This window comes from Lutra lutra, chromosome 2, assembly GCF_902655055.1.
Source record: "Lutra lutra chromosome 2, mLutLut1.2, whole genome shotgun sequence".
Classification (NCBI taxonomy): Eukaryota; Metazoa; Chordata; class Mammalia; order Carnivora; family Mustelidae; genus Lutra; species Lutra lutra.
The window spans coordinates 28,574,190-28,601,855 of record NC_062279.1 but is presented as its reverse complement, the minus strand read 5'-3'; the positions used below and the strand labels follow the sequence as shown (position 1 = coordinate 28,601,855).

At 39.1% G+C, this 27,666-nt stretch overlaps 1 protein-coding gene across 1 annotated transcript; it reads left to right on the top strand.

Annotated features, from left to right (window-relative positions):
* Positions 1 to 234: 234 nt before the first annotated feature.
* On the top strand, positions 235 to 23,208 carry KLKB1 (kallikrein B1). The gene is made up of 15 exons (XM_047719771.1): positions 235 to 340; positions 934 to 992; positions 5,417 to 5,579; positions 6,939 to 7,045; positions 8,966 to 9,125; positions 9,543 to 9,652; positions 13,781 to 13,940; positions 14,663 to 14,769; positions 14,930 to 15,092; positions 15,192 to 15,304; positions 15,469 to 15,637; positions 18,925 to 19,103; positions 20,062 to 20,157; positions 22,085 to 22,224; positions 22,727 to 23,208. The coding sequence occupies exons 2-15, from the start codon at positions 935 to 937 to the stop codon at positions 22,904 to 22,906; spliced, it is 1,905 nt and encodes a 634-aa protein (XP_047575727.1). The 5' UTR covers positions 235 to 340; position 934; the 3' UTR covers positions 22,907 to 23,208.
* The last annotated feature ends 4,458 nt before the right edge of the window (positions 23,209 to 27,666 follow it).

The following is a 27,666-nucleotide window of genomic DNA, read 5'->3' as shown; positions in this document are numbered from 1 at the left end:
TCACTCTTTCTCTCTCTCAAATAAATAAATAAATAAATAAGTAAATAAATAAAATCAGTTAAAAAAGGAATAAAAAAATAAAAATAGAAATCCAGGCATGCATTGTGGGGCCCTAACACGAAATAGTTAATATATTAAATAGCTGAACACAGGAATGGGACGTTCACAGAATATGTTGACAGGACAAAAAGTTGAAACTGTTGGCAGAAAATCAAAGTCAATATCAGAGCCAAGCAAATAACGGCCTGCAGTGCCCCGTTAGGAAAGCTTGAGGACCGTCCATTTTTAAGTGGCGAGAGACACCCTCACCTTCAGAGCCATAGAAGAATTGTGCTCTCAGGTAGAGAATTTCTTTTATTCTGATTGCTTCCCAATAGTTTTTTTTTTTTTTTAAATTAAGCATAATTCTACTTTGAGAAGAAGCTATCAGTATGTATTCTAATTTCTGGTGTATTTAAGAATATAGGAGAAACTGACATTCTTACATATGAAATCTTTTAGTGTAAGATATTTTAACATCAAAGAGGATATCGACTGCTTAAAAATTTTTCAATGACCTTTAGTATTTTGAGAGATTTTCTTAGGGATTCTGGACCGATATGCTGGCCATTATTTACAATCATTTTCTTTTTGCTCAAATCAAGAGGTTTCACAACTGTTTAATTTCCCTCTACCAATTCCCTTTCCATAATTATCAATATCGGTGACAAGTGAGCTATGAACGCAGTAGTAGTCTAGAGATCTCAGTTTGAATCCTGTGCCAAGTACCTGTCATAAAATATACAGAGAGCGCTTGCACCCTGTACTGGTAATTATGTGCTTAGACTTGCAATGCGGACATTTATAAGAAGATCTCTATTACCTTAAATGAAGGTTCATGTTAAATATGATCTGTCACCAGCAGGGTCATGCATGTGTTGCTTTCTCTTTTAGGATGATTTCACCCACTCAAGCAGCTTATCTCACTTGCTTCTTTGCTACCGTTTCCTGTGGTGAGTGAATTATCTCTAAAATCTCAAATTGTGTGTGGGAGAGGAATAGTTAACCAGACATGCCAGACCTGGAGAAAACTATTGAACAGACAGCTTTGGGAAGGAGGCAGACCCAAGAAGTCAGGACACATATCCTTTTAATATCCAGAGGCAACTGCCACTTTTCAGAGGTATTGCCCTTGATGTATGGGAGTGGGAGCCTGGAAGTGAGAATGTCTTTGTGCCTGTGTTAGCAGAAACTGCTGTTGGCAAACGACTCTCTACAAAGCAGATCTTAAACACTCAGCCCTCTATTTTTAGTATCAATATATTTTAAAAATCAACTTTATCTTAATATTTACTGTGTAGGCATTTTGTACTATCTGGATCCAAAACCCAAGTGTTGTAATAGGTACGGGGTGCATATTTTTACTCTTTTGGCCACAGGGGAACTGCTTCAGAAACAAAAGTATTTGGTTTAAATTTAAATTAGTAAATCATCCCTTTGACTAATTCTGGTTTGAACACCAAGTTTTGAAAGTATTTCTCTCTCTAGCCATTCTGTTAAATTTTCAGGGAATAAAGATGATTTTGGACACAGTTCTTTATTAATCGTTATAGAATGGCATTTTCTCTGTGCCATCGTTATGGATAGATTTTGAGTCTGTGTTGACTTAAGATGGACACTGCAGTGATTATTTACCTACCTCTCAGATGTATGGCGAAGATAAACACCTCTTATGTAAAGGTTACATTTATAAAGAGATATAATTTTTTTTTAGAAGGAAGCTCTTTTTCCCCTCCTAAACCAACACCCCTCCATGTCTAATTGTTTTTTTAAGCCATGATCATTAAATCCATTGAATGCTGAGGGGTAGAAACCAGGGATGCTATGGACCATGGCCATTTCAGTTTTATCTTTTAGGCAAAAAAAAAAAAATTATGATCATGCTAGGAAAATTAGAGGTGCAGGTAATCAGAAAATGAGAAATTGCCTATTATCTGTAGTCCTATAATACAGAAATGACTACTGTTAAAATATTTTTTTAGTCTTTCAGATATTTTTCTATATGTCTATTTACACATCTAACAAAGATGTTATTAATTATAGATACTTTGTTTATAATCTATGTTACCCATTTATAGCTATCTTTTTATATATGTCATATTTTTTGGAACTTAGTAATCTTCCCTCATGATGGTATTTTTGTATGCACATTCTTTTTTTTTTTTTAAGATTTTTATTTATTTATTTGACAGAGAGAGATCACAAGTAGGCAGAGAGGCAGGCAGAGAGAGAGGGGGAAGCAGGCTCCCTGCTGTGCAGAGAGCCCAATGCGGGGCTCGATCCCAGGACCCCGAGATCACGCCCTGAGCCGAAGGCAGAGGCTTAACCCACTGAGCCACCCAGGTGCCCCCGTGTGCACATTCTTATACACATATTCAGTTATTTCTGTAGAATAAAATTTTGGAAATAAAAATGTTAGATAGAAAGGTGTGAATAGTTTGGAAGGTTCTGTGATGTACATCATGAAATTATCTTTCAGAAAGGTGATTCTCCAATTAACTCTCTCCACCAGCTGCTAAGAGTGATCATTATTCCACTTGGGCCAACTCTAGTAGTTTTCTATATGGCTTGACATATATTCACCTTTCTAGAAACTGTATCCTTCTGTTTCTGGGAAACTGCTGCCTCCAAGTTTGGGTCTATGTGGCTGTGACCTAAGCTGACCTGAATTAGTAAACAGGGGCACACATCCTGCTGGCTACAGTGACCAAATCAGAGCCAAAGGGTTGCAATAAGACCTTTGCTTACACTTCTGGAAATAAGACTCTCCTTCTTATTATTATTTCCAATTGACTTGAACTATTGGAGAGTGCAAAGCCCTGAGCTTCTGGCATCTTGCCTCTATGTGGAACTTGAGAGCAACAGCAACACCGTGAACAGAGTAAAGGGATGAAGACAAATTCAATCTTGATGGGATCAGTCAAGTACTCTGTCCAGTGATTCCTGAAGCCCAATCTGCCATGGACTCTGGCTTCCGAACCAATACATTTCATTTATACTAAGTCACGTTGAACTAGGTTTTATTTATTTATTTATTTATTTAAATCATTTGCAGCCAATCTACACTGGTAACTTAGACAATTAAAAATTGTTGCTAATCTGGTGAGTAAAATGGCATCAACTGTTTTGACTTGCCTGAATTTATGATAGTTTCCATTTTTGTATACTTACTATTTGCTTGTGTTTCTTTTGTAAATTACCTTTTCCTGTCCTTTGCCCAATTAAAAAAAATGTAGTGGTTTTCTTCTTATTATTGATCATGTAGATTTTTTTTTTTTAAACAAGACCAAATAACCTGCCCAAAGTCCATGGATGCAGGAGGCAGCGTGATATTATTTTATGTTGTGGATAACTTTTATAACAGTGCTTTAAAACACTCTGAAATACAATATCAACAAGCCTATCATTGATATCGTCATCACCATTGTCATCCTTATTACCAGCTTATGAGGATAAGCAGAACACCTATTAGAGCTTTCCTTCCAGCTTGCTCCAAAGTTGGTGTGTTTCTGGTTGCCCCTTTCCACCCATCAAGTTTCATGGCTATTCACAAGGCTTAGCTGCAGAATGGGAACTCCCAGGCTAGCACAGGGTATTGTTTGTACTCATGTTTGTGGGGATGGGGGAAAGGTGGCTGCTTGGTAACTAGGAATCAGCCAAATTCACCAACTGTTTAAAACACAGGTCACTTTGCAGTTAGTGTTGTCACTGGACCAGCTACTCAGTGTTTTGTGTGTATATGAAATCCAGGCATATACACCTGGCAACTTCTAGGGAATCTCTGCTTTTTTCAAAATATGAAACTTACCCAAGGGTTAGTCATCTTAGCCACACCTCTAAGAGGGAGAAAAGCAATCTTCTTGGGTTAGGTCATCCTAGCAAAGCTCAGGGTTAGACACCCCAGAGGGGTAGGATAGTGCAAAGGAAATTTTAATCTTCAGTGCTTAATGAAACACATGTGTCTAAGCTGTCCATTCCCTGAAGGGCAATACAAAAATAGATGTTCTAGGGGATGGACAGAGTTGCCATTGAGATATCCTGTGGTTAACAGACAGTTGACAGAAATATGTGCTGCTTGAGTTGGAAAAGCTTATTAAGCTGACTTTAAAGTGGGTCTTTCAAGGTAAACTCAAATTCATGTATTAAAGTTTACTTTTAATATATGGAACAGTAGAACAGTAAAGGTAGCACTTAATATTCTAATAATATGTGGGATGCAGGGTACTTTAGAACTCTGAACAATTCTAAACAGCAAATAGTCCAGAATGGACTTTCAATTTAGCATATGCACACATTTGCGTTTGCTTATAGAAACCGAGCAAATAAATGTACTGATCCCAGTAAGTACCCAATAACTCTTGGTTTGTTTAAATTAAACTGAGATGAGGAACAACATTCAACATTGCATGCTAGAAAAGGGAACAGGACTGGGAGTGAAAAGAGCTAGGTTTCTCTCCTAGGACATTCATTAGCCACATGGGTCTTGCACAAATCTGTACTGCCCTAAGGCTCAGTTACTCAACTTCTTTCTGTAAAAACACAACACAACAAAACACAATAATCAGAGGCTTATAATGAGTCTGTCTCTAACTCCCCTTACAGAGATATTTATTATGGAAAGATTTTGAGAAATAGATTCTACATTGTTTTTTTTTTTTAAATTTTTTTTTGTGACTATAGTTGACACATAATGTTAAAGTAGTTGCAGGTATACAACATAGTGATTCAGCCTCTCTGTACATTCTGCTATTCTCACCACAAGTGTAGCTACTATCTGTCATCATACAACACTATTGATAGTATCATTGACTATATTCCCTATGCTGTGCCTTTTATGCCCATGACTTATTTATTCCATAACTAGAAGCCCGTTATATTTTATTTTATTTTATTATTTTATTTTTTTAGTAGGCTTCACATCTAACAGGGAGCCCAGTGGGGGACTTGAACTTGTGACCCTGAGCTGAGATCAAGAGTTGGATGCTTAACCAACTAAGCTACCCAGGGACCCTGCCTGTTTTTTTTTTTTTTTTAAGTAACAACATTCTCATAGCACATTAGGCCATAGGGAGAAACCAAGCTAGAATTGTATTTTCTTATGGATAATTTATATGCAAATTATTCTCTGATTTCATACAAATCAACCAAGTTTTTTATGTAGAAGTACCCATAGACTGACTTTAAATAACATTATATCTTGTTCAAATAGTCACCTTAATATGTTTCATGCTTCCTCTGTAATTAAAGTCCTGTTGTAAAGCTCTTTCGGTATTTAGTGGAGGAAGTAAGAAGGCTCAGAACACAGACATATTTCTATCAAAATAATTATTTGCATTCATTGCAAATTAATGCCTTTTTTTAAATGATTGTACCTTAGGATGCCTGACTCAACTATATACAAACACCTTCTTCAGAGGTGGGGACCTCACGGCCTTGTACACCCCAAACGCTCAACACTGTCGGATGATGTGCACGTTTCATCCTAGGTGTTTGCTCTTCAGCTTTCTTCCTGAAGGTTCCACTAATGACACAGACAAAAGGTAAACACTGATATGTCATTACTGGAGAAGCCAGTCATTTTTCAAAATAGAACCAGTTGTGTGCAAAAAGGTGTAGATATTGTAGGGTTATGTTTCTCAAATGGGATCCAAGGGCCAGTTTCACTGGAATCATCTGGAGTGGTTCTTATATTAGCAGATTCTTAGGCCATAGCCTCAGACCCAAATGGTTCAGCCCACTGAACCCAAGTGTCTTGGGCCTGGCAATGTGCATATCAAACAGTTGCTGCATTGACCTAGAGTCATAGACACTAGTTAGGGTTTATCCAGGGCCTCAGGGAGAAAGCTTGAAAATCATTGGGTTAAGTGATTGTCTCTAGAAAGGGTCTAGAAATAGGTGAATATTTCTCCTGAGCAAGGAAACATACTGTGTAAGTCAGGATTATATTTGTGGATAGCACAGGCCTAAGAAAATATAATGGAAGGCAAATATTTTATTGAGAATATTACTGAGTAAGATCCAGAGCTTGTGACCTCAGGAAAGATCTGTTTGGAATGGGCCTGTAGGGGGCATCTGTGATGTAGAGTGTGTGTGTGTGTGTGTCTATGTGCATGAGTGTGCACATGCAAATATATTATTAACTGGCATTTTGGAAAAGTAAGAGCCCTGAAAAAATAGTCATTAAAGATCTTATTAGGTCATAAAGTTGACTGAGTGTGGCCATGGTTTCATCATAATTTTCTTTCACTTTGATCAATATCCAGAATGAGCATTTCTTCATTGTTCCTATTTCCATATCCATAAGTCTATTCTTTTATCTTAGTTCCATTTGAATTTGAAAACTAGGAATTAGATCATCACCCCCTGATTCTACATGTTAAACTTGTACAGAAAACCCAGACTGTGGGTGAGAGGCATCAACTTTGTTGAGTTAGGTTCTAGAATCTTTATGAAAGAACACCGTTAGGATTAACAGCAGAGATAGAATGAAGTCTACCATTAGTGGGAACCAGAAGGAGTTAATAAGAAAGCTGAACACTATAGATAGATCCAACTCTCATGACTGATTTAATTTCTTAAATAAAAACAATGACCAGGTGAGAACATAATTCCCCAAATTGTAGGAACACAGGAAAAATCATTACCTCTTTAATATGATCAACTTTCTGTACTTAAAAGTGTTTTTTTTAAAAAAGAAAAAGAATGCTGAAGTTAGGTATTACAAAGACTGTTAGATTTTATGGACTTTCCTCTAAGAGTGTTCTTTCCAGCAAGTGTCAGGGAGGCTCTATTATTTTCCTTATTCCTGGACATATTTATTAGTTTCCAAAAAATGTCAGACATCTCCTCAGTGTGTGTTTATTATTCTACTTTTAACTGAAAGTACTTTTAAAAAACAGATTTGGTTGCTTCTTGAAAGACAGTGCTACAGGAACCCTGCCAAGAGTGTCACGGACAAATGCAATTTCCGGACATTCCTTAAAGCAATGTGGTCATCAAATAAGTGGTAAGCTGTTGATTTCTAACTAACTCTGAGTGAATAATGGGTTTACCTTAAAATGCCTTCTGCCCAAACTCTGTACTGCCTTGGACTTTTGAAGGGAGCACTCAGAAAGATAATGGGGTGGGGGGGCGCTATTAACTGGTTGTATCCTCCCTCTCCCGTTATCAGTTCCATGCTCAAGGGCCCTATTACTTATGAGGTTAGCACTACAGGGTATGATTTGCCGAAAGTGAATACACGTTCAAATGGTAGCTGCCCCCTTCCCCCATTCCTGACTTTAAGAATCTTAAAGAGAACACCGAGGGTGGTCTCTCTCCCTGTTTTACTTGAGATAATTTGCACACCTTAACCAGGTGTGATTTTGTCCTTCATCAAGGGCACATTTGGGAACGACTGAAGACATTTTTGGTTGTCACGGCTTAGGGGGTTGCGACTGACATCTGGTGGATAGAGGTCAGAGATGCTGCTAATCATTCCACAAGGCCCAGGGACAGGCCCCCCCCTCCCAATAAAGATTTTCTGGTCCCAAATGTCAATAATGCAGAAGTTAAGAAACCTCATTAAGCCCCCAAACTGAAGGTCTGGGTTCTGTAAATCTTGCTAATGAGAATCATACTTCTTAGAAGAAAATATGAGGACTAAGAGGCCGGGAAATTTAAATTCTGACACTTATTGCTACTAATGTCCTGGGAAACTGTTTCTAATCCTATCCTAATTTAAGGGAGATGAACAATTTCTCTGACATAACTGATCTATCTGAAAGCGAAAAGTACTAAAAAGATTCTCAACTGACGAGCTGGCAGAAACTTGAAAGAACCATTTTGCAACTGTCCATCATTGCTATTTTACCTTTACTATTTACAATTAATTGTGTAGTTTCAAATTTCAGATGTTTTAAAGTTTTCTATCCTCCCTTCCCCCGTTACCACCACTCCCTCAATACATATGTGTGCTTTGTGTCTGTTGTTTGTATGGGAACCTGTCCTTAGTTAGGGACGCAGGGATATGTGACTTAGTCAATATGTAGTTTACCTGAGGATGAGTACATGTCCTATGTTATAAGGTCAAATTTGTGTCTTAATACAGTTTAGGGCAAATCATTCATTTAAGCATTATTTTTAATTATGCTATCATAGTAAAAGTTAAAGAACAGTATTTTGCTTCCCTCAATACTCCTAGTTATTGTTACTTTTTTCCCAAACTTTGTCCTCCAGAACTTGATTTAATATTCCCTCCTAACTCTCCCCGAGTATCTCAAATTAAAGTGAGTAATTACTCCCAAGGACATAAAGTCCCTAAACTTGGGACCAGTTTTGGTTTAAAACATTTATAGGTAGGTTTATAGCTTTGCACTGATCATAAAGAAATATTTTTACTTTGTAAGTGTCCTATCCCAGTTCAGCTGGTTTCTTTTCTCGTGTGCAGCGGAATTGGAAAGAGACTTCATTTCTAGAATCTACAAAGTCCTATGTGCATGAATCAGCTGTGAATTATCCACTGCCCTGCTCACCTCAATATATTGTTTTCCTACTAGTTTGTCGAGGACACATGAGTTTGTTTCGATTGTGCTAGAGCCCTAGCACAATCATCAGGGCCCTCACTATCATTGCCTTGTTTGTCTCTTCCATTGCTCATTGATAATATCAGGGTGAAATATTACTTATACAGTTGCATATACCATACAGTTTTGGAAACAAACCCTTTTCCCCTGCTTCTCAGGGCTAGTGCTCTGAAACATTCTGGAATGTGTTTATTTCAAGAAGAGTTTGATAATGTCATGATGTAACAAAAAATCTAAATCTTGTAGTTAAAAGGGCAGTTGTGAAAAACAGGATGGAATCCTTTGAAACTACCCTGACTCAGTGATCATGTACTTCTGGAAGGAAACTTACTAAATTTTCTCTGTGCATTTTATTTGTACAGCTTGTTACCGAGACATTCATAAAGGAATTGATATGAGAGGAGTTAATTTTAATGTCTCTAAGGTAAAAAGTGTTGAAGAATGCCAAAAAAAGTGCACCAATAGCATTCACTGCCAATTTTTCACCTATGCCACTGAGAGATTTTATAGTGTAGAGTACCGGTAAGTAACATGCATAGTGTTTGTTCTTTCTGGTGGTGCTTTTAAGATTTAATTGTACTCTTTGTAACTTTTTCCCCCACAATGGAAGACCAGACAGGGCCTTCAGACCTAACCATTTTGCTTTTTTATTTACTCAGTTTTGGTGTCATTTTGCTAAGGAGAGTAATTCCCATTGGTTGGAGAGTGAGGGTTTGGTTGAAAAATGTCTCCCATCCCATTCTAACCCTAACCTTCCTAGTGCAGAGCAGAAAAATGTCTCTTTGATTAAAAATACAAACCCTGGGCCAATCAGTGTCAAACTCATTATTCTGATTGTTTTATTTCCCACTGACCAAGGATTATTTCAATGCAAAAAAGGATTGCTACACATGTCTTTGCAATTTAGGAAGAGAAGTAACTTCCTTTCTTCACATTTAGAAACAGCTGCCTTTTGAAGCATGGTCCAGGAGGAACGCCCACCAGTATAAAGGTGCTGACTCATGTGGCATCTGGATTCTCTCTGAAGCCCTGTGCACTCTCAGAAACTGGTAATTCTATGGCTACTATTTCCTATGTGATTGTAGTAGGCAGAATTGGAGTCCCCCAAAGACATCTGTATCCTAATTCCTGGAACATGTGTCTATGTTACATTACATGGCAAATGGGGCTTTGTAGGGTCGCCTGGGTGGCTCAGTGGGTTAAAGCCTCTGCCTTCAGCTCAGGTCATGATCCCAGTATCCTGGGATCGAGCCCCGCATCGGGCTCTCTGCTCAGCGGGGAGCCTGCTTCCTCCTCTCTCTCTGCCTGCCTCTCTGCCTACTTGTGATCTGTCTGTTAAATAAATAAATAAAATCTTAAAAAAAAATGGGGCTTTGTAGATGTAATCAAGCTAAGGATTTTGAGATGGGAGATTATTCCAGATTCTGTGAATGGGCCCGATGTCATCCAAGAGTCATTGTAAGAGAAAGAGGAAGACAGAAAGGTCATAGTGAGAGAGAGAGAGAGAGTTTTAAAGAGGTTACCCTGCTGGCTTTCAAGATAAAGAAAGGAGCCACAAGCCAAGGAACACAGGTAGCCTAGAAGCTGGGAAAAGCAAGGAAGTAGGTCCTCCCGAATAGTTTCCCAAAGGAACAAAGCCCTGCCGATATCTTGATTGTAGCCCGGTGAGACACATTTCAGACTTCTGACCTTCAGAATGGTGGGATACTAAATTTATATTATTTGCAGGCACTGCATTGGTGATAATTTGTTACAGCAGCTCTAGGGAACTAGAGCAATGACATGGCGGAGAAAACCGTAAGATCGTTTCTTGGTGGTGTCCATTGCATAGTGAAATGACTCAACATAATGATCAAGAAAGTGCTATAGTTTCAGACATTTAGGTAATTTCAATTCAGTTATCCAGAAAATTGTCATAACCTTACACCTCACTTAATTACCAGCATGTCCTCGATAAGATGTTACTGAAACTGAATCACCAATACTCAATGCTACGCAGTATCCAGTGTCAACTCCTGCGGAATTCTGCAGCAGATTCTGGGGAAGACCCACCCCCACCCCCACTCCCAGGGAGATCTGGAAGTTAGAGCACCCCCACTCCCAGGGCAGGGTGTTTGGAAAGTTAGCAACAGGGTATCTCTTTTCCGATTTGTTTGCATTCTCCTCTGGTCCTTACTTCCCTGGAATCAGTAAGTTTCCCGGCCTTTAACGGGTTTTTTGGGAGTGCTGGGCATGGCTTCAATGTGCAGACAGGCATTTCGCAACTTTGCCTTGGCCTTTGCTTTTTGCTGACCCCAGGCGCAATGTCGGACAGCCTGAGAGCTTAGGACTTTCTCAGCTCTTTCATGGACATGTGCACAGCCCTGGTCATGCACATAGCCCTGTACTTACATATGGTCTTCTAGATTCCCAGGAATGTGGTAAATAAAGACTTTCATCACCATCCTCTTGTCCTTCACTTTCCTTTTAAGACTTTTGTCAGTTTATTGTTGGCTCCAGCAATTCCTGTTGCCCTAGGAAGCTGCAGTGCTACATAATTGGCACTTTTTGTTTGTTTGTTTTTGACGAACACTTGCAAGGAAAAAGCTGTTAGTACCGAAGGAAGCTCTGAGTCATGTCAGATAAACTCAATCCTTGTGAGTGGAATTTTCCTGAGAATTTCCAGACAGGTCAAATAATGGTTTTAACTGGGGATGGGAATGGGGCCTTGGAGTAGCCCCAAACCCACTCTGGCCCCTCTAGGGGTGCTGAACTACTGGCTGGTTTCCAGCATGATGGTGGGGCTGTTTTCAAGGCTTCCATGGTACTGGGAAGAGGAGAATGGGAACAAGGCAAATGAAAACCCCACAAAACTCACTGTTCTTATAGAGATTCAGTCATTTTTCTTGAATAAGTACTCCCTGGACTGTTATAATTTGATTAATTTTGATTAATTTCTAGAGCTCTGAAAACATAGATTTTGACAATTTTGTCCATGCTCCCATTTCTTCTATGGAGGTGAGGATTTTCAGAGCTCCTTCCTCTGCCATTTCCACTCACATCCTGTAGTGCTTTTGATAAAACAAAACAAAACACATGAAACCAAAAAACTAGCTTTAAAAAAGAGAATGGTTCTTAACAAGATAGCTCCTGTGTTTTTGTCATCTGGATGGGCCGGGGAGTGACCAAAACATTGTATACAGCTCATGTTGCATATGTGGTATGTAGCAACGGTCAACCTTGAGCATTTCGAAAGGAGGTAGCCAGGAGAGTAACATATCTAGAAGTAATGGAAAACACAAAATCGCTAGAGGGACCAGTTAAAGGCATTTAAGCTGAAAAAGATAAGGATGACTGTCTTAATTTTTGTTTATAGAGGCGTTCATTAGAGAAAGGATTAGATTAATCTGTGTGGTTCCATTAGACAGATTAAGGTAGATTCTCCTGAAGAAAATAGGAAAAACATACCTAACACCTAGAATGGTCCAGAAAAGAATTGGGCCTTGCCATGAGGTAGTGAGCACCTCATCACTGTGAATATCTTAGTAAAAGATAAACAACTTGTTGGGGACATCCTTCAGGGGATATACTTGTAGGTTGGCATGGTGATCCATAAATTCTCTTCCAGCTTCTGGAGTCTGTGTGTGTTGTTGTTGCTGTTGTTGTTGTTTTGGAAAGATTTAACTAGCTGAGGCCTAATTTCCTAGACTGCCCCTATGTCGATATTATGTCACCGAGGTACATTATCTTGATACAACTATGTTCATTTAAATTAGTACTCTTTTGTCCTTCCTATAATTGCTATCATTATTCCATAATTTAAATAAAATTTGGGTAATCAAATTGAGTAAAGTGAGTAAATAATAAGAACACAAATAAAAGTGTAATTAAGACATAAGATTAGAGGTAGAGGTGGCTTAGTCAGTTAAGCATTCGACTCTTTTTTTTTTTTTAAGATTTTATTTATTTATTTTGGCAGAGAGAGAGATCACAAGCAGGCAGAGAGGCAGGCAGAGAGAGGGGAGGAAGCAGGCTCCCCGCAGAGCAGAGAGCCCGATGCGGGGCTCGATCCCAGGACCCTGAGATCATGACCTGAGCCGAAGGCAGCGGCTTAACCACTGAGCCACCCAGGTGCCCCAAGCATTCGACTCTTGGTCTCAACTCAGGTCATGATCTCAGGGTCCTGAGATCGAGCCCCATGTCAGGCTTGGTGCTTAGCATGGAGTCTGCTTGTCCCTTTCTCTCTCTCTTTCATCAATAAATAAAATCTTAAAAAAAATAAGATTAGGGGTGCCTGGATGGCTCAGTCATTAAGCATCTGCCCTCAGCTCAGGTCATGATCCTGGGGTCCTGGGATTGAGCCCTGCATCAGGCTCCCTGCTCAGTGGGGAGCCTGCTTCTCCCTCTCCCACTGCCCCTGTTTGTGTTCCCTCTCTCACTGTCTCTTTCTAATGAATAAAATCTTAAAAATCAATCAATCAATCAATAAATAAGATTATATATGGAAAATGAAAGTGGGCTTTCTCCTGTTCTAATTTCAATGGGCACATGACATTTTTCTTAGCTACCTGATGTTTTTGTTAATCTGTTTTTATCAAAATCTTTTTCATAATATTCAGGAAAATGTAACACAAAACCTTTCCTAAAATCTGGAATTCAGGGTCAGGGTAATAGAAAGAAAAGCTGAGCATATGCTAAGTAACCTAAATATTTTACATGGGTTGGGATGGAGCTGAGAGCCTAGGTCGAGGTGTTTCATTTCTCTGATATAGGAATATATCTCTTATCAGATTTAGACCAATTTTCCTTCTTCCAAATGGCAAACAAGTCTGAGGATATTTTATTTATTTATTTACTTATTTTTAAGATATTATTTGACAGAGAGAGACACAGTGAGAGAGGGAACACAAGCAGGGGGAGTGGGAGGGAGAAGCAGGCTTCCCGCTGAGCGGACAGCCTGATATAGGGCTCAATCCTAGGACCCTGGGATCGTGACCCAAGCTGAAGGCAGATGCTTAACGACTGAGCCACCCAAGGCACCCCACAAGTCTGAGGATATTTTAACTGACACTTTTTTTACTTAGGATATCTGGTACTATAAATAACAGTCATAATCTCCTTAGCCGTGATGACAAAGGACAAGTCACTTGAGCGTCGCGTCACCTGCTGAGGGCTGTCTTCTGTCTGTGAGTTCACAGGTTGCCGCATGGACATTTTCCAGCACCTTGCATTTTCAGATGTGGATGTTGGCAGAGCTGTCACCCCTGATGCTTTTGTGTGTCAAACTATTTGCACCTACCATCCCAGCTGCCTCTTCTTTACATTCTACACAAAGGCGTGGCATCTGGAACCACAAAGGTGAGTGAGACTGTGTAACATTTGCTCCTGTCCTGTCATCACTGTAATTTTATAGTTCTATTCATTTCCCTCTGAGCACTTGAAGCCACGGGTGAAGGAGGTACTTTCCTGCCGGGTGTAGATGAGTTAAGAGCTGAGCTGACTTTCCCACCTACATTCTCTTCCTGAAACATAACGTTGGATTCATGGATGAAAGGATCAGATACCTTTCTAACTGATCTTAATACTTTGTCTTATTAAATTGAAGTAAAAACCACTCACTGGCAGCATAGCCATTAATGTCATCTCTGATTCCTGTGTTTCAGAAACTAGAGCCCTAATTATCCTGATTGACCTCTTTACCTTCTGATAACTTGCCCTGTTCCTTCTACACAAAGACAGAGCTAAGAGAGGGATGCATAGTTATACAGTAACCCCCAGAATTTGGTCTTGGCTCTTTTTTCCTTTTCTTTTTTCTTTTTCTTCTCAATGAGAAGGTGGAACTTTACCATTCTCCCCTTTCCAGGTTATCTGTGCCTATCAGTTTTCTTCAGAGGGAGATGTGGCTTGGTTTACATTTAATCTCTGTGATTTATTATGGTCCTGTGGTGTGCTTTACTTTGAAAAGAGTTTCTCAGAGAAAGGAAATTTGCAGAGGTGCTTTCCAAAATACGATGCGCTTTTGTGTTTGCTTTTAATGCAGTTTTGTTACTCTCTCTTTTGCTTTTTTTTTTTTTTAATAGAAATGTTTGTGTTCTTAAGACTTCCAGAAGCGGGACACCAAGATCCCCTACTCCTCAAGAAAACACCATATCTGGATATAGCCTTTTAACCTGCAAAACCTTGCCTGGTAATGTGATTCGATAATAATAGTACATAAAATGTGATACACTTTATGATCTTCTAACAAGTAATAGCGATGAAAACAGTCTTCAGTACCAAAAACCTGGATAAGTGTGGGTTTATTGCTATTTTCATTTTATAACTTTTTACATCTCTAATTCACACAGAGCCCTGTCATCCCAAAATTTACTCAGGAGTTGATTTTGAAGGGGAAGAACTGAACGTGACCTTTGTTGAAGGAGTGAATGTTTGCCAAGAGACTTGTACAAAGATGATTCGCTGTCAGTTTTTTACTTATTCTTTACGCCCAGAAGACTGTAGAGGAAAGAAGTTAGTGAAAATTTATTTTTCAAAGACAGTCAGCAAGACAATTTCATGAATTATCCCCCTCTGTGAAGGTTTAATCTTTATACCGATCATTTTATCTAGGTGCAACTGTTCCTTACGATTATCTTTGGATGGTTCGCCAACTAGGATTACGTACGGGACACGAGCGACCTCTGGTTATTCTTTGAGGTTGTGTAAAAGTGGGGATAGTTCTGGTAAGTAAGTCTCACTTTTTCATGGAACTGTAAAGGGATGTCTGTGTTGTCTCAATAGCTTGCTTGGTCTTCGATAATGGAATTATGTATTCTGTTTTCCTTGGCTGAGGTGAACTCTGACTCACCTTGAATTCCAACCGTTAAGGTCAAGACTCTCTTTTTAGTTTGCACAACAAAAACAAACACACGCATTGTTGGAGGAACCAACTCTTCTTGGGGAGAGTGGCCCTGGCAAGTCAGCCTGCAAGTGAAGCTGAGAGATCAGAGCCACCTGTGTGGAGGGTCAATCATTGGACACCAGTGGGTGCTAACTGCCGCCCATTGCTTCGATGAGTAAGTTTTGGATGCATTTTATCCAGGTACCCTTAACTTGAAAATTTGTTTGGAAGAATCTGTGATTGGTGTCTTGATCATCACATCAGTGTATTAATCAAAGACATTTTAAAGCAAGGCTGGTATTCAAATTGTTGAACAACTCATAGGGTCTGAGCACCGAATGAACTGACCCAGCAGAACACAGTGTGGTCTGTTCACAGGATTGACACTCCCAGGAGAGGATGTCACTCCTGCTTTAAAGAATAAGGAAAAAATGCCCACCTGCTGCCACCTCCATCTGCCACTCCCCAAGTATATTCTTCAAAGACTTAATTTCCAGGCCGATAGAGATTTTACTTTCAGCTCTTCTATTCACAAATGTGCTAAAGAATAGTAATAGGGAAAACAAAAAAACAAATTTATTACCCTATATATTTCAGTGGATAAAATCTGATATAATATTTCTAAAACACTTCAACTTTGTAGTTAAAACAGGACTTGAGTCCCAGCTCTGTCACTTATTAGAGGTATGAGTGACCTTGGGCGATTTGTAAATCTCTCTAAGCTTTATTTCCCTATCTGTGAAATATGAATAGTAATGATATCTAATTCATAAGGTTATTAGAAGGGTTAAGTGACACACTTAAAGGCCTATACCTGGAACATAAAAATTACAAAAAAAAAGCTATGATTAAATAAGAAATGTTAAAATGGACAAAGCATAGGAATAGCAAGAAATACTAATAGCCCTAAAAATAAAAGAAACTCAGTTTCTCTCAGAAAGTTGTCCCCCCCCCCCCGCCCCATAAAATTCTCCCTCTTCCCCTGACTAAATAAAAGGGTAGGGCTGTGGTTGCCATGTGTCAGGGTTGGGCATCCGGCCACTGAAGTATATCAGAGTCGGGGACACAGCGGCAGATAAGGCTCCTTCCTGGTTTCTGCATTGCAGCATGGGAGCTCCAGTCAGTGGCCCTGCTCCACAAGGGGAAAGCTATTGACTTGGAAGGAAAGACTCTGGGAAGGAGAATAGCGGGTCCTCTTTTTACTGAATGTACCATAATTTGGGACCAAGACTTTTCATCCTTTTTCTCCAGCTTTAGCAAGTGTAAATTTAAGGTGTATGATGTAATGCTGTCATATAGGCATACACTGCAAAATGATTACTGTAGTAAGGTTAGTTAAGACATCCACAGGCCCATCACCACACATGAATCACATTTTGTGAATGTGGTGAGAACTTTCAAGATTCACACTCTTAGCCACGTTCAGATATTTCAGGTATGGTTAACTGTGGTTGCCATGCTGCCTATGAGGTCTCCAAAACTTATTCATGTTATACCTGGAAGTTTGTACCCTTCACTCATTCCTGCCACAACACTCCCCTGACAACCACCAGTCTGTTCTCTGCGTCTGAGTTCAGTTTTTTTAGGTTCCTCATACAGGTGAAAACATGTAACATTTGTCTTGCTCGGTCTAATTATTTCATTTAGCATAATACCCTCAAGTCTCATCCATGTTGCTGCAAACTGCAGGATTTGCTTCTTTTTTATGGCTGAATAGTATTCCACCACACACACACATAGAGGCTTAAATACACATATGTGTGTATATAATACATATATATATGTATCATGTGTGTGTGTATGTAGGTACTGTACATATTATACCACATTTTCTTTATTCACTCATCCACTGATGAACACTTAGGTTGTTTCTGTGTCCTGGCTATTATAACGAATGCTGCCATGAACACAGGGGTACAGATATCCCTCAACGAAGTATTTTCATTCTTTTTGAATATATACCCAGAAATGGAATTGCTGGATCTTAGGTAGTTCTATTTTAAAATTTTTGAGGAACCTCCATATTGTTTTCTATAGTGGCTGCTCCAATTTATATTAAGAATTTTCATTCTTGAAGGCTCAGTGTTATTGAGTTTATAAGAGATAATATACATGGAAACACTGATTTAATTGAAAGAAAACCACCTTGCCCCTAGCTGCATGATTTTCTCTAGAATTTTATGCAAATGTATTTTGCATCTCTCAGTGATGATAAAAATATTCAAATCTTTACCACAGATAAGACTTTGCTATAGACATAATTTTAGATTTACTTTGTATGTATTCATATTTTTAAAAATTAGAAGCACTTGGGTGGCTCAATGGTTAAGCGTCTGACTTTGGTTCAGGTCATGATCTCAGGGTCCTGGGATTGAGCTGGGCATTGGGCTCCGCACTCAGCGGGGAGTTGGCTTGTCCCTCTGCCCCTCCCGCTGCTTGAACATTCTCTCTCTTCTCTCAGATAAATAAATAAAATCTTTTAAAAAATAATTAAGTAAAAAAGAATTAATATAAGTTTTCACACTCTCCTACACTGTTGGTGGGAATGCAAGCTGGTGCAGGCATTCTGGAAAACAACATGGAGGTTCCTTATTTATTTATTTATTCATTTATTTTTAAGATTTTATTTTATTTTATTATTATTATTTTTTAAGAGATTATCAGAATTTATTTAAAAAAGCAGGACCCAGCTACATGCTACATCCAGGAGACACACTTAAGATTCGAAGACAAAACTAAATTGAAAGTAAATAGATAGAAAGACATGCCACACAAACATCAGTGAAAAATGAACTGGAACAGTTATGCTAATATCAGACAAATTATACTTTAACACAAAAGTTGTTATTACAAATAAAAATGTCATTTTATAATGATAAAATTCAAATTTATCAAGAAGATAAAATAATTATGAACACACATATACTGAAAAGAAAGCTCCAAAATACATGAAACAAAAACTGACAGAATTGAAAAGAGAAAAAGATAATTCAACAATAATAGTTGGACATTTCAATATCCTACTTTCAATATGGGATTAAACAACAAGATAGAAGATCAACAAAAAGATATAACTATAAACCAACTAGATCTGATATACATCTATAGAACACTCCATCCAACTGTACCAGATTATATATTCTTCTCAAGTACACAGGGAACATGTAGACCATTGAGAGAGAGTGAAAGAGAAAGAGAGAACACAAGAGGGGTTAGTAACATTAAATAGCTACATAAATGTACATTTCAGTGTTTTTAACTAAATCTTCAGAGAATCAGTACTATAGCTGGTGGTGATGACAAACTGCAAGGAAGCAAAATTAGGTAAGTAAAAATATGCCGTGCGTAGTATTTTCTTCCCAGAAAAGTACTATTTTCAAAATGTAAAGTTGAAAGGAAAATGGACCAGTATCAAAGGCTGGTCTTTCTGGTTTCACATAGGTCTTTATTTTTCCCTCCTAGGCTTCCCTTGTCGAATGTTTGGCGCATTTATAGTGGCATTTTAAAACTGTCAGAGATAACAAAAGAAACACCTTTCTCAGAAATAAAAGAGCTTATTATTCACCCAAATTACAAAATCTCAGATGGCGGTGGTCATGATATTGCCTTAATAAAACTCGAGACTCCTTTGAATTATACGGGTATGTATAATTCAAGCTATACAGCCGAGTTCAGTGGTTTTAATTTTCACATCAACTTGAACAAGAGGGCAGAATCTGGAGAGATTGTCTTTATTTTCTGCTTGGTGGAGTTGGGGGCAAGGTAAGGAGTTGCCAAGGGGGACAACACCTGTGACTTGGATAAATCTCTTCTGTTTACGGGGTAAGAAATAGTAAATGGTTTCTTCAGGTAGGAATAGAACGGCATATACATTATTGAAATAATGCACATGGTGAATGTCTTGGCCACTTGGGAAGAATGGCTCCCTTTGACAAGAATAGTAGGATTACCATTGCTTTGGGCATATTAAGAATGCATGAAGGCAAGTAGGCCAGATACTAATTCCCAGGTCTAACTCGAGTAGAGACACCGATGTGGTAGGAACTCTAGGAAGCAGGTAGTATGGTGGTAGGAGACAAGGCCTCTGGTACAAGGTACTACAGTTGGCGAATGCCCGCTGTGTCAGGTATCATTTCCACGACCTCAGGCAAGTTGTTTTTACCTCTTTGCTCCTCAGATTTCCTCATCTGTAAAATGAGCATGACAGTCACCTGTTTGTTATAAAAATTGTCAGTTAATAATTTAAGTACTTAAATAGCACTTAAAATAGTGCCTCTGACAATGGAGACACTTTGTTATTACTTTTACAAGTATCACACACAGGGTAAAACACACAAACTTCTAAAGGCTTTTGACAGAAATGTGTGTTCCGAGTTTTAAGATTTAATCCAGAAAATTTGACACCCAAAATGTCATGTGAAAATGAGTCTGGTAAAGAGAAATTTTCTTGAATCATTGGCCTTAGCAACTGAGCAGAGAGCGAAAGCGTGATTTTTCTTGGTGCTACTCTATAGAAAGAGAATATGGGAAAAAGAAAATGTGTGGGTCAATATCTGTAACTTTATTTAACCAAACTCTAATCTCAAAATTAACTTTCAGAATTCCAAAAACCAATATGCCTACCTTCCAAAGCTGATACAAATACAATTTATACTAATTGTTGGGTAACTGGATGGGGCTTCACAAAAGAAAAAGGTACAGTATGGCATTTTAAATGTTGTTCCTAAAACAAGTTTTTTATGTAAAAGTACATGGAGGGATTTAAATCAGTTTAACTGGCCTCTGTGTGAAATTTTCTCCAAACTCATGACCTTTCCAGTCTATCCATTCCCAAATATTTACTCAGTGATTTCCGAGATGTATTTTTGTTTGGGTCTGGAAAACTTTATAAGGTAACCTTTCAAGCATCTTACTTAATAATAAAGAGCACTTGTTTGACTTCATATAAAGGACTGGTCCCATATGGGGCTAACAAGATCACTCAAGACTGTCCTGTCCTCACTATTCATAATGTTCCCATCTATCAGTGCTGTTTCTCTGCCTTGCTACCAAGCACCAGGAATATGGGCAGGCACACCATCTTTCTTTCTGGAAGGTTCTAAATCTTTTATTGTTTCATGCATCCTTCCTGCAGTCCGATGAACGGATGAGCCCCTTCTGTAATGGCGCTTTTAAACACTTAAAGAAAATACCCAGTGAAGTTGCAAATAGAGTTATCAAAATACTTTTAAGAGATGTGACATGGTAATAAATGAGTTTCTTTACTAATATGTTAAATAGCAAGTGTTTCAAGTAACTACCACAATTTTGAAATTAACTGATATTTTCTGTTAATTGGCCACATCTGTCATGTGAAAATATCATGACTGTGATGCAAAAATATCTGCGCCCTCGGCTGATGGCAAAGTCATCAAAGTCACTGCTGATTCTGCCATTTTTATTGCCTGCATTCATAACTGAAGGTAGCGTTAGGCTTCAGTTGGAGATGGTGAAAATAAAGATGCTTTTTCGTATCCAAGTTTATAGAGCAAGTGAATTCTTTCTGTGGACCCCAGTTTAAGAACCCCTGACCACAGGTAGTTGATATATCTCAATTGCCCTTGAATTTCCCAGGAAACAGACTATTCTCCCTTTCCAAAATTTTGTTCCTGATAGAGACTATAAGGGATAGTATTGGCATCATTCTTTACATATTTAGGCTTGTCAAGCTCTTTCCTTCTTTCCTAATGTAGTCCTTTATTCAAGGAATTCAAAATTTTCAAGTTTTTGACTAGGACCTTAAGACAGGAAGAAATTTTAAGAGTAACCTTAACTAAACAAGGAAAGCTCCCAACATATGTTCAAGGGGAACCCAGACACCGGTAGAAATTCAATTATTTGTAAATAAATTGTTCTTCTTGAAAAATACTTGCATTTACTCAAAGAACAAAATGCTCCTCTGTTGCCAGAGGTTCGGTGGGTGTTTTCCCCCCCAAATCATGTATTTTTAAATGATCATGTTGAATATATAAAACAAAAACTTAAAGGTAAGGACTTCCAGGTTTTGGGTTGGAGGTGATAAGAGGGAATTTCTGAGAGACTTCTTTTGAGCTAAGAGGATAGCAGAGAATCTGGAAGCAAAGTCTTTGGTCAGCCTGAGGTGCTGGGCTGGTCCTAACATTGGACAGCACGGGCCAATACATGGCATGCGCTCTCTCTCTCCCTCTCTCTGCTTCTCAGTTTCTTTCTCTTTTACTCTCTCTCTCTCTCTCTGTTGGTGTGATTAACTCTACTTTTTCACCCTTAACTATTTTTTTTAAGATTTTTATTATTTATTCAACAGAGAGATAAAGAGCACAAGTAGGCAGAGCGGCAGGCAGAGAGGGAGAGGGAGAGTGAGAAGCAGGCTCTCTGTCAGCGGAGAACCTGATGCAGGGCTTGATCTCAGGACCCTGAGAACATGACCTGAGCTGAAGGCAGAGGCTTAACCCACTGAGCCACCCAGGCATCCCCACCCTTACTATTTTTATCTAAAAAAATGACCTTAATGAAAGGTTCATTATTCTGACTTGTTTTAAGACTTTAGTATTTTCATACTCATTGTATTTCCTCCTTCTGAAGTTTCATATTGACTACTTCCTAGGGGAAATCCAAAATACTCTGCAAAAGGCAAATATTCCTTTGGTACCAAATGAAGAATGCCAGAAAAAATACAGAGATTATGAAGTAACCAAACAGATGATCTGTGCTGGCTATAAAGAAGGAGGGAAAGATGCCTGTAAGGTAATATATTCAATTATGAAAAAACACACAGTGGTCTGCTTGAGAAAAGTCAACCGCAAAATATATTCTCCATAGTATATTTCATTATATTTTTCTTTAAAAATTCAGAGCCAAATAATCTGACAATTTCATAAGTAACCTTTGATGAACTGAATATACATGTATATAATTTATATTATATATGTATCTCACAATCTGTGCAGAAGCATACTATGTTTAAGGGAGCACCATTGTACATATAATAATACTAAAATGTTAGAGCATTAGATATATTTGACATTGAAATTATGATGTCAACATTTCCTTGTTGGACTAAACAAAAAATACAACCATGCATTACTGAATTAAATTATTTTCATCATGTCCAATAGCTACTGAGGAACATAAGACACCTGAAGAACTATAAGGACCTGTATGTGTTGTGTGCAGTGTGACTAAAGAATTTGAAAGGCACATCTCTCAAACTTTCTATTATTTTATTTTTCCACCCACTGTGACACAGGGAGATTCCGGTGGTCCCTTAGTTTGTAAACACAACGGAATCTGGCATTTGGTGGGCATCACCAGTTGGGGTGAAGGCTGTGGCCGCAGAGAACAGCCAGGTGTCTACACCAAAGTTGCGGAGTATGTGGACTGGATTTTAGAGAAAACACAGGTCAGTGATGGGCACACCAGTCTTTGATGAAGAAACCCAGCATGAAGAAGCTTTCTAGAGGTGGGAAAGAGCCCAGTTTGTAGTGTAAGTTTTGCAGCCTGGGTCCAAGTCAAATAGTGAGCCTTGGGGCACTTGTCTGCAAAAACGTGGAGAGTGGTATCTCCTTCATGTCCTTGTCATACGGGCAAAAAGAGACAATGCACTCAGAGCTGCTGAGAGGAAAATGTTGTGTAGAGGCAGGCTTTAGACATTCAGTAACAATGCTAATAACAGGCGATAACAACTGAACATTTCCAGGATTATTTGTTGTGAAATAAAATGGCAAAAGAATGTGATTTACAAGTGTTTTCTTCTGATTGTGAGACAGAATGGAAGGTAAGGTACTCCTGATTCTAGCACAGTGCTTGGACGGGGATCACTCTTGTCTGACTGCCTGCTCTGGGGCTCAGTCTCTCTTAGAGATGGTAATTTCTTCTTTCTTCCTCACCTGCATGGTCATGAAAACCTACTACTGCCTGCCTCACGTGGAGTGAAGAGCCAGTAAGCTTGGGTTTTGTTCTGCCAAGTACAGAATATTCAGTTTTCCAAGAAAGAGATGGGTTTCCTGAACGTGGGAGAATAACAGTGCACCTTTCCATCTGGGCCTTCCTACCTCGTTAGCTGGTGTTGGCACAAGGCCCTGGGGCTGGGTGCACAGGAGAGGCCTGGGGAGTGGGGGTATCACACAGCCTTCATGGAGGACAAGGAATCTGCTCTGTGCGGTGAGGGTGGGGATGTCCGTGGATTTGGGTTCTGCAGTAGTAATTCAAGAAGCGCTGGGTATAAAGTATATCATAAATTCAGTCTTGTCAATTTGTGGTAACCCTGGAGAAAAGAGTTGATGTAAATCTGCCTGGATCACAAATTCCCAACTTGTCCAGGATTACCACAACCGACACTAGCCTGTTATATTCAGTTCCATTAAACTGAGTTCACATTTACAAAGTTGACCGTTGACAAAATATTGTGCAAAATAAGTAGAAAAAAATAGAAAAGTGAAATTTCTAAATGTTTTTTTTTTCCTTCCACATTCAAAGACACAGTAAGTGATAGAAAGGGCCAAAGATGGGGGGGAGGGGGCTGAAGAAAAACCATAAGGTCTGAGTTAGTCACACCCCACACACTAGGAATCTGAAGACCCAAGAGTTTACTCCAAAAATGCTCTAGATTTTATAAAACGTGGCTGGGTTCTACAATATAAAAATAAGTACAGCTTCACCTTGTACTTTGGCATGCAATAGATACAGTGGCCCTTGTTCTGTGTGGGTGTCATTTTATCTTTTTTTTTTTTTAAAGATTTTATTTATTTATTTGACAGACAGATCACAAGTAGGCAGAGAGGCAGGCAGAGAGAGAGGGGAGGAAGCAGGCTCCCCACTGAGCAGAGAGCCCGACGCGGGGCTTGATCCCAGGACCCTGAAACCATAACCTGAGCCGAAGGCAGAGGCTTAACCCACTGAGCCACCCAGGCGCCCCTCATTTTATCTTTAAAAGGAAAAAAAAGTGGTTTGCTATGAGAATCTCCTATCTCTGGCTTTTAGTACTAATTCAAATGGGTGTTTGAACAGGACTTTGGAATGCTTGCTGGACAAAACACTGGTCAGGGAATGACCTCATCTGGGCGATACCAGGAGGAGAGTTTTGAAATGTGGACTTCCCCTAGAGTATGAATGATTATTTTAAAGTTGCTGATCGGGGCCCGCGGTCCGGGTCTGGTCTCTGTTACTCACCATGTTGTCATGTATGGGGGCGAAGAGAGGAGCCCGTCACGCAGGAAGAACCATGTGGGACTGAGAAATGTGAGAGGCTAAGAAGGCAAGGGGTTGGGATGACTTCACCTTCACGAGGAAGAGTGAGGAGGAGGTGTGGGTCCCCAGCTGTGCCATCCAGGAGAGGGTAGTGGCAGTGCCAGGCCTGGAAGCTGTCACTGCTCTTCTCAGTGTGTCCCCCATGCGCCCATGTATCCCACAGGTGCACATCTAATCCGAGGTTAGCCCAGGGCTCCAACATCCGTCTGGTTCCTCACCAAGGTGTGCAAAACCTCTGATTTAAATTAAAAACTTTTAATTATTGTTTACCTCTATCTCCTCACTAAATTGTGAGCAACGTTGAAGGAGGCTCTTTTTCATTCATATTGCATATGAATGGGCATTCAGTGAATATCTTATGAAAGAATGCGTCTTTATTCTAGATATGAGGCCGTGGGAGACTTGAAGAGGTACAAAGATGACCTCAAGGTCACTGTTAAGGACAGATCCAGACTGAACATGGCATTCATATATCCCAGATTGTGTCTCTAGTCCTGATTATGTTGCCTCATTCTATGAAAAGGATAAAAGGTGACAGGAGCATTGAAAACCATTATTTGTTATTTTTATTAGCATCTAAAACAGTGACTCTCAACTGCAAACAATCCCCACTCAGAGGACATCTGGCAAAGCCTAGAGACATTTTCTGTTTTCACACCTGGGCGAGGGGGTACATCTAGCAGATAGAAGCCAGAGATGTTGCTAACCATCCTATGGGGCCCAGGACAGTACCTCACCACAAGGAATGATCTGGTCCAAATATCAAAAATGGCAGTGTAGAGAAACCCCAATTGAAGGTCAGCATTAACACCTTATAATGAAAAGGGAATGGCAGAATGGGATTGTAGGATATGGGAGTCTGTGCCCCTTTTCAAAGCAAATCTTGATGAGAGCAAGAAGAGCTCCAAGAGCAAATTGACTGTGGCTGTGACCTAAAATGGGGTCTCTACCTGCAATGTGTCTGTGTGGTTTCCTTTGTCCCAGATGGGGATTTTAGGTCACCAATGCTTATAAGCTCTGACTTGCACTTGGGTCTCTGTAGACTAAGTTCTAGATTCTTCATAAGATTTTGTCTAGTAATTCCCTATTTCCATTAGCCTTCAAAAGCTTTTTAATTCACTGGGTGGTGGTGGTGGGGGGGGAAACTTACCTTTAAGATAAAAGCAGTTGACATTGGAATTCTAAACTGCAGTAGCATTAATTGAAAAAAGTCTTTAGAATATTTACTGTCACTTTGAAAGGAAGGTCTACTTAATCTCAAAGAGTTTCCATGCAAGTAGAACTCCTATTCTGCTTTTATTTGAATGGACAAAAATATTCTGAAATTTTTATATTATTTCAAAGACTTTAGAGGTTTCACTAACTAGCTAAAGCAAATTTAGTAAGATATTATCTGGTTTCCCAATGAAGTATTGCTGTCACTAGAGTCTTTCTGTTTCTCTGAAAAGTGTTGGAAGGTTATCATTATAGTCTTTTTTATTGGAGCTTTAGGATAGAGATGGGGTTTCATGAAGTAAACAATACAAGGATGTAAGGACCTTATATCACTTCATGTATCAGTTTTCCATATAAACCTGTCTTGGCATAAATTTGCCATTCTGTGTTTGAGCTTCTTAAAAAGCATTGCATCACAAACATGGGCTCTTTGTTTGGCTGGAATGTACTTAATTTCAAATGGGAAACTCAAGAAAGCAGCTAATGACTCTATGTCAAGATTGGTCACACAATCTTGGCAATAGATGAATTAAAACTATCTGAAGAACTGCCTTCCAGATAGAATGTCACACATAAAGCCCTCTTCTGAGTCCAGATCCCCATTATCATTTTCTGCCCTCTGCAACATAACGCTGGCTTCTCTCTTCTTTTCAGAGTCTCCAATGAATTTATATGGGGCTAAGCTTCAAATCTACCTTACTTCACTAATGATACTCTCACTGTCTCCTTCAGTAAGTTCTCTTCTACTGCAGTTCCATTTCTGCAAATTTTGAAAGTGGCGTCCAATATTCCTAATCTTTGCTTGTCTTTCTACACAGGCAGTTGGCCAATGGAGACTAGGTATTCCACACTTTCATTATTGAGAGCACATGTGAGTGGGGGTGGGGAAGACAGAGGGAGAGGGAGAATTTGAGCACTGGGTGTTATATACAACTGATGAATTGTTGAACACTGCATCTGAAACTAATGATGTACTATATGTTGGCTTAATTGAGTTTAAATAAAGAATATTTTTGAAAAATAGTCTGTCACTTAATTGAGCCACCCAGGCACCCCAACACACTGTCAGAAACTGTTCAGATAATGTTGACCTTGTTATAATGGACATAAAATGAGATTGTCTCTATCTCCAAATATTGAGAGGCTCAAAGTAACTGGTGGCATTTTCTAAGATTGGAAGATCACACTCATATCAGTACAGTGTCCCTGAACAAAGTATCTTTCCTCTGATACCAATAACTTCAGCAAGATCTCAAATGGGGGCAAACCTGTAATTTTATTTCTTCTTTCCTCTTCAGAACTTTTTTAAGATTGTGACTTCATTTGTGAATGTAAAATCTTATTTTGCTTCTCTCTGGAAAATAGAAGTCTTCTTTGAGCCATAAAATTATCTTTCTCTTAAATTTATTTATTTATCTACATTATTTTTGTGAGGGAACTAAAGTTTATGTAAATCAGGTATATTGAAAAGGTTTTTTAAAAAGATTTTATTTATTTATTTGACACAGTGATAGAGAGCACAAGCAAAGGTAGTGGCAGGCAGAGGAGAGGGAGAAGCAGACTCCCCACTATTTACAGAGCCCTGTGAGGGGCTCAGTCCCAGGATGGTGAGACAATGACCTGAGCCAAAGACAGTTCTTAATGGACTGAGCCACCCAGGTACCCCTAAAAAGGGTTTAAAAAATTTTTTTTTAAATTTCTTTAGGCTTCCAGGAAATCACATAG

What these genes read in the sequence shown, in the direction of transcription:
- KLKB1 (XM_047719771.1), top strand. Translation starts at nt 935, where the DNA reads ATGATTTCACCCACTCAAGCAGCTTATCTCACTTGCTTCTTTGCTACC. An exon ending in CTTTGCTACCGTTTCCTGTG is followed by an intron (nt 993 to 5,416) that starts GTGAGTGAATTA and finishes ATTGTACCTTAG; the next exon opens with GATGCCTGACTCAACTATAT. An exon ending in ATGTGGTCATCAAATAAGTG is followed by an intron (nt 7,046 to 8,965) that starts GTAAGCTGTTGA and finishes TTATTTGTACAG; the next exon opens with CTTGTTACCGAGACATTCAT.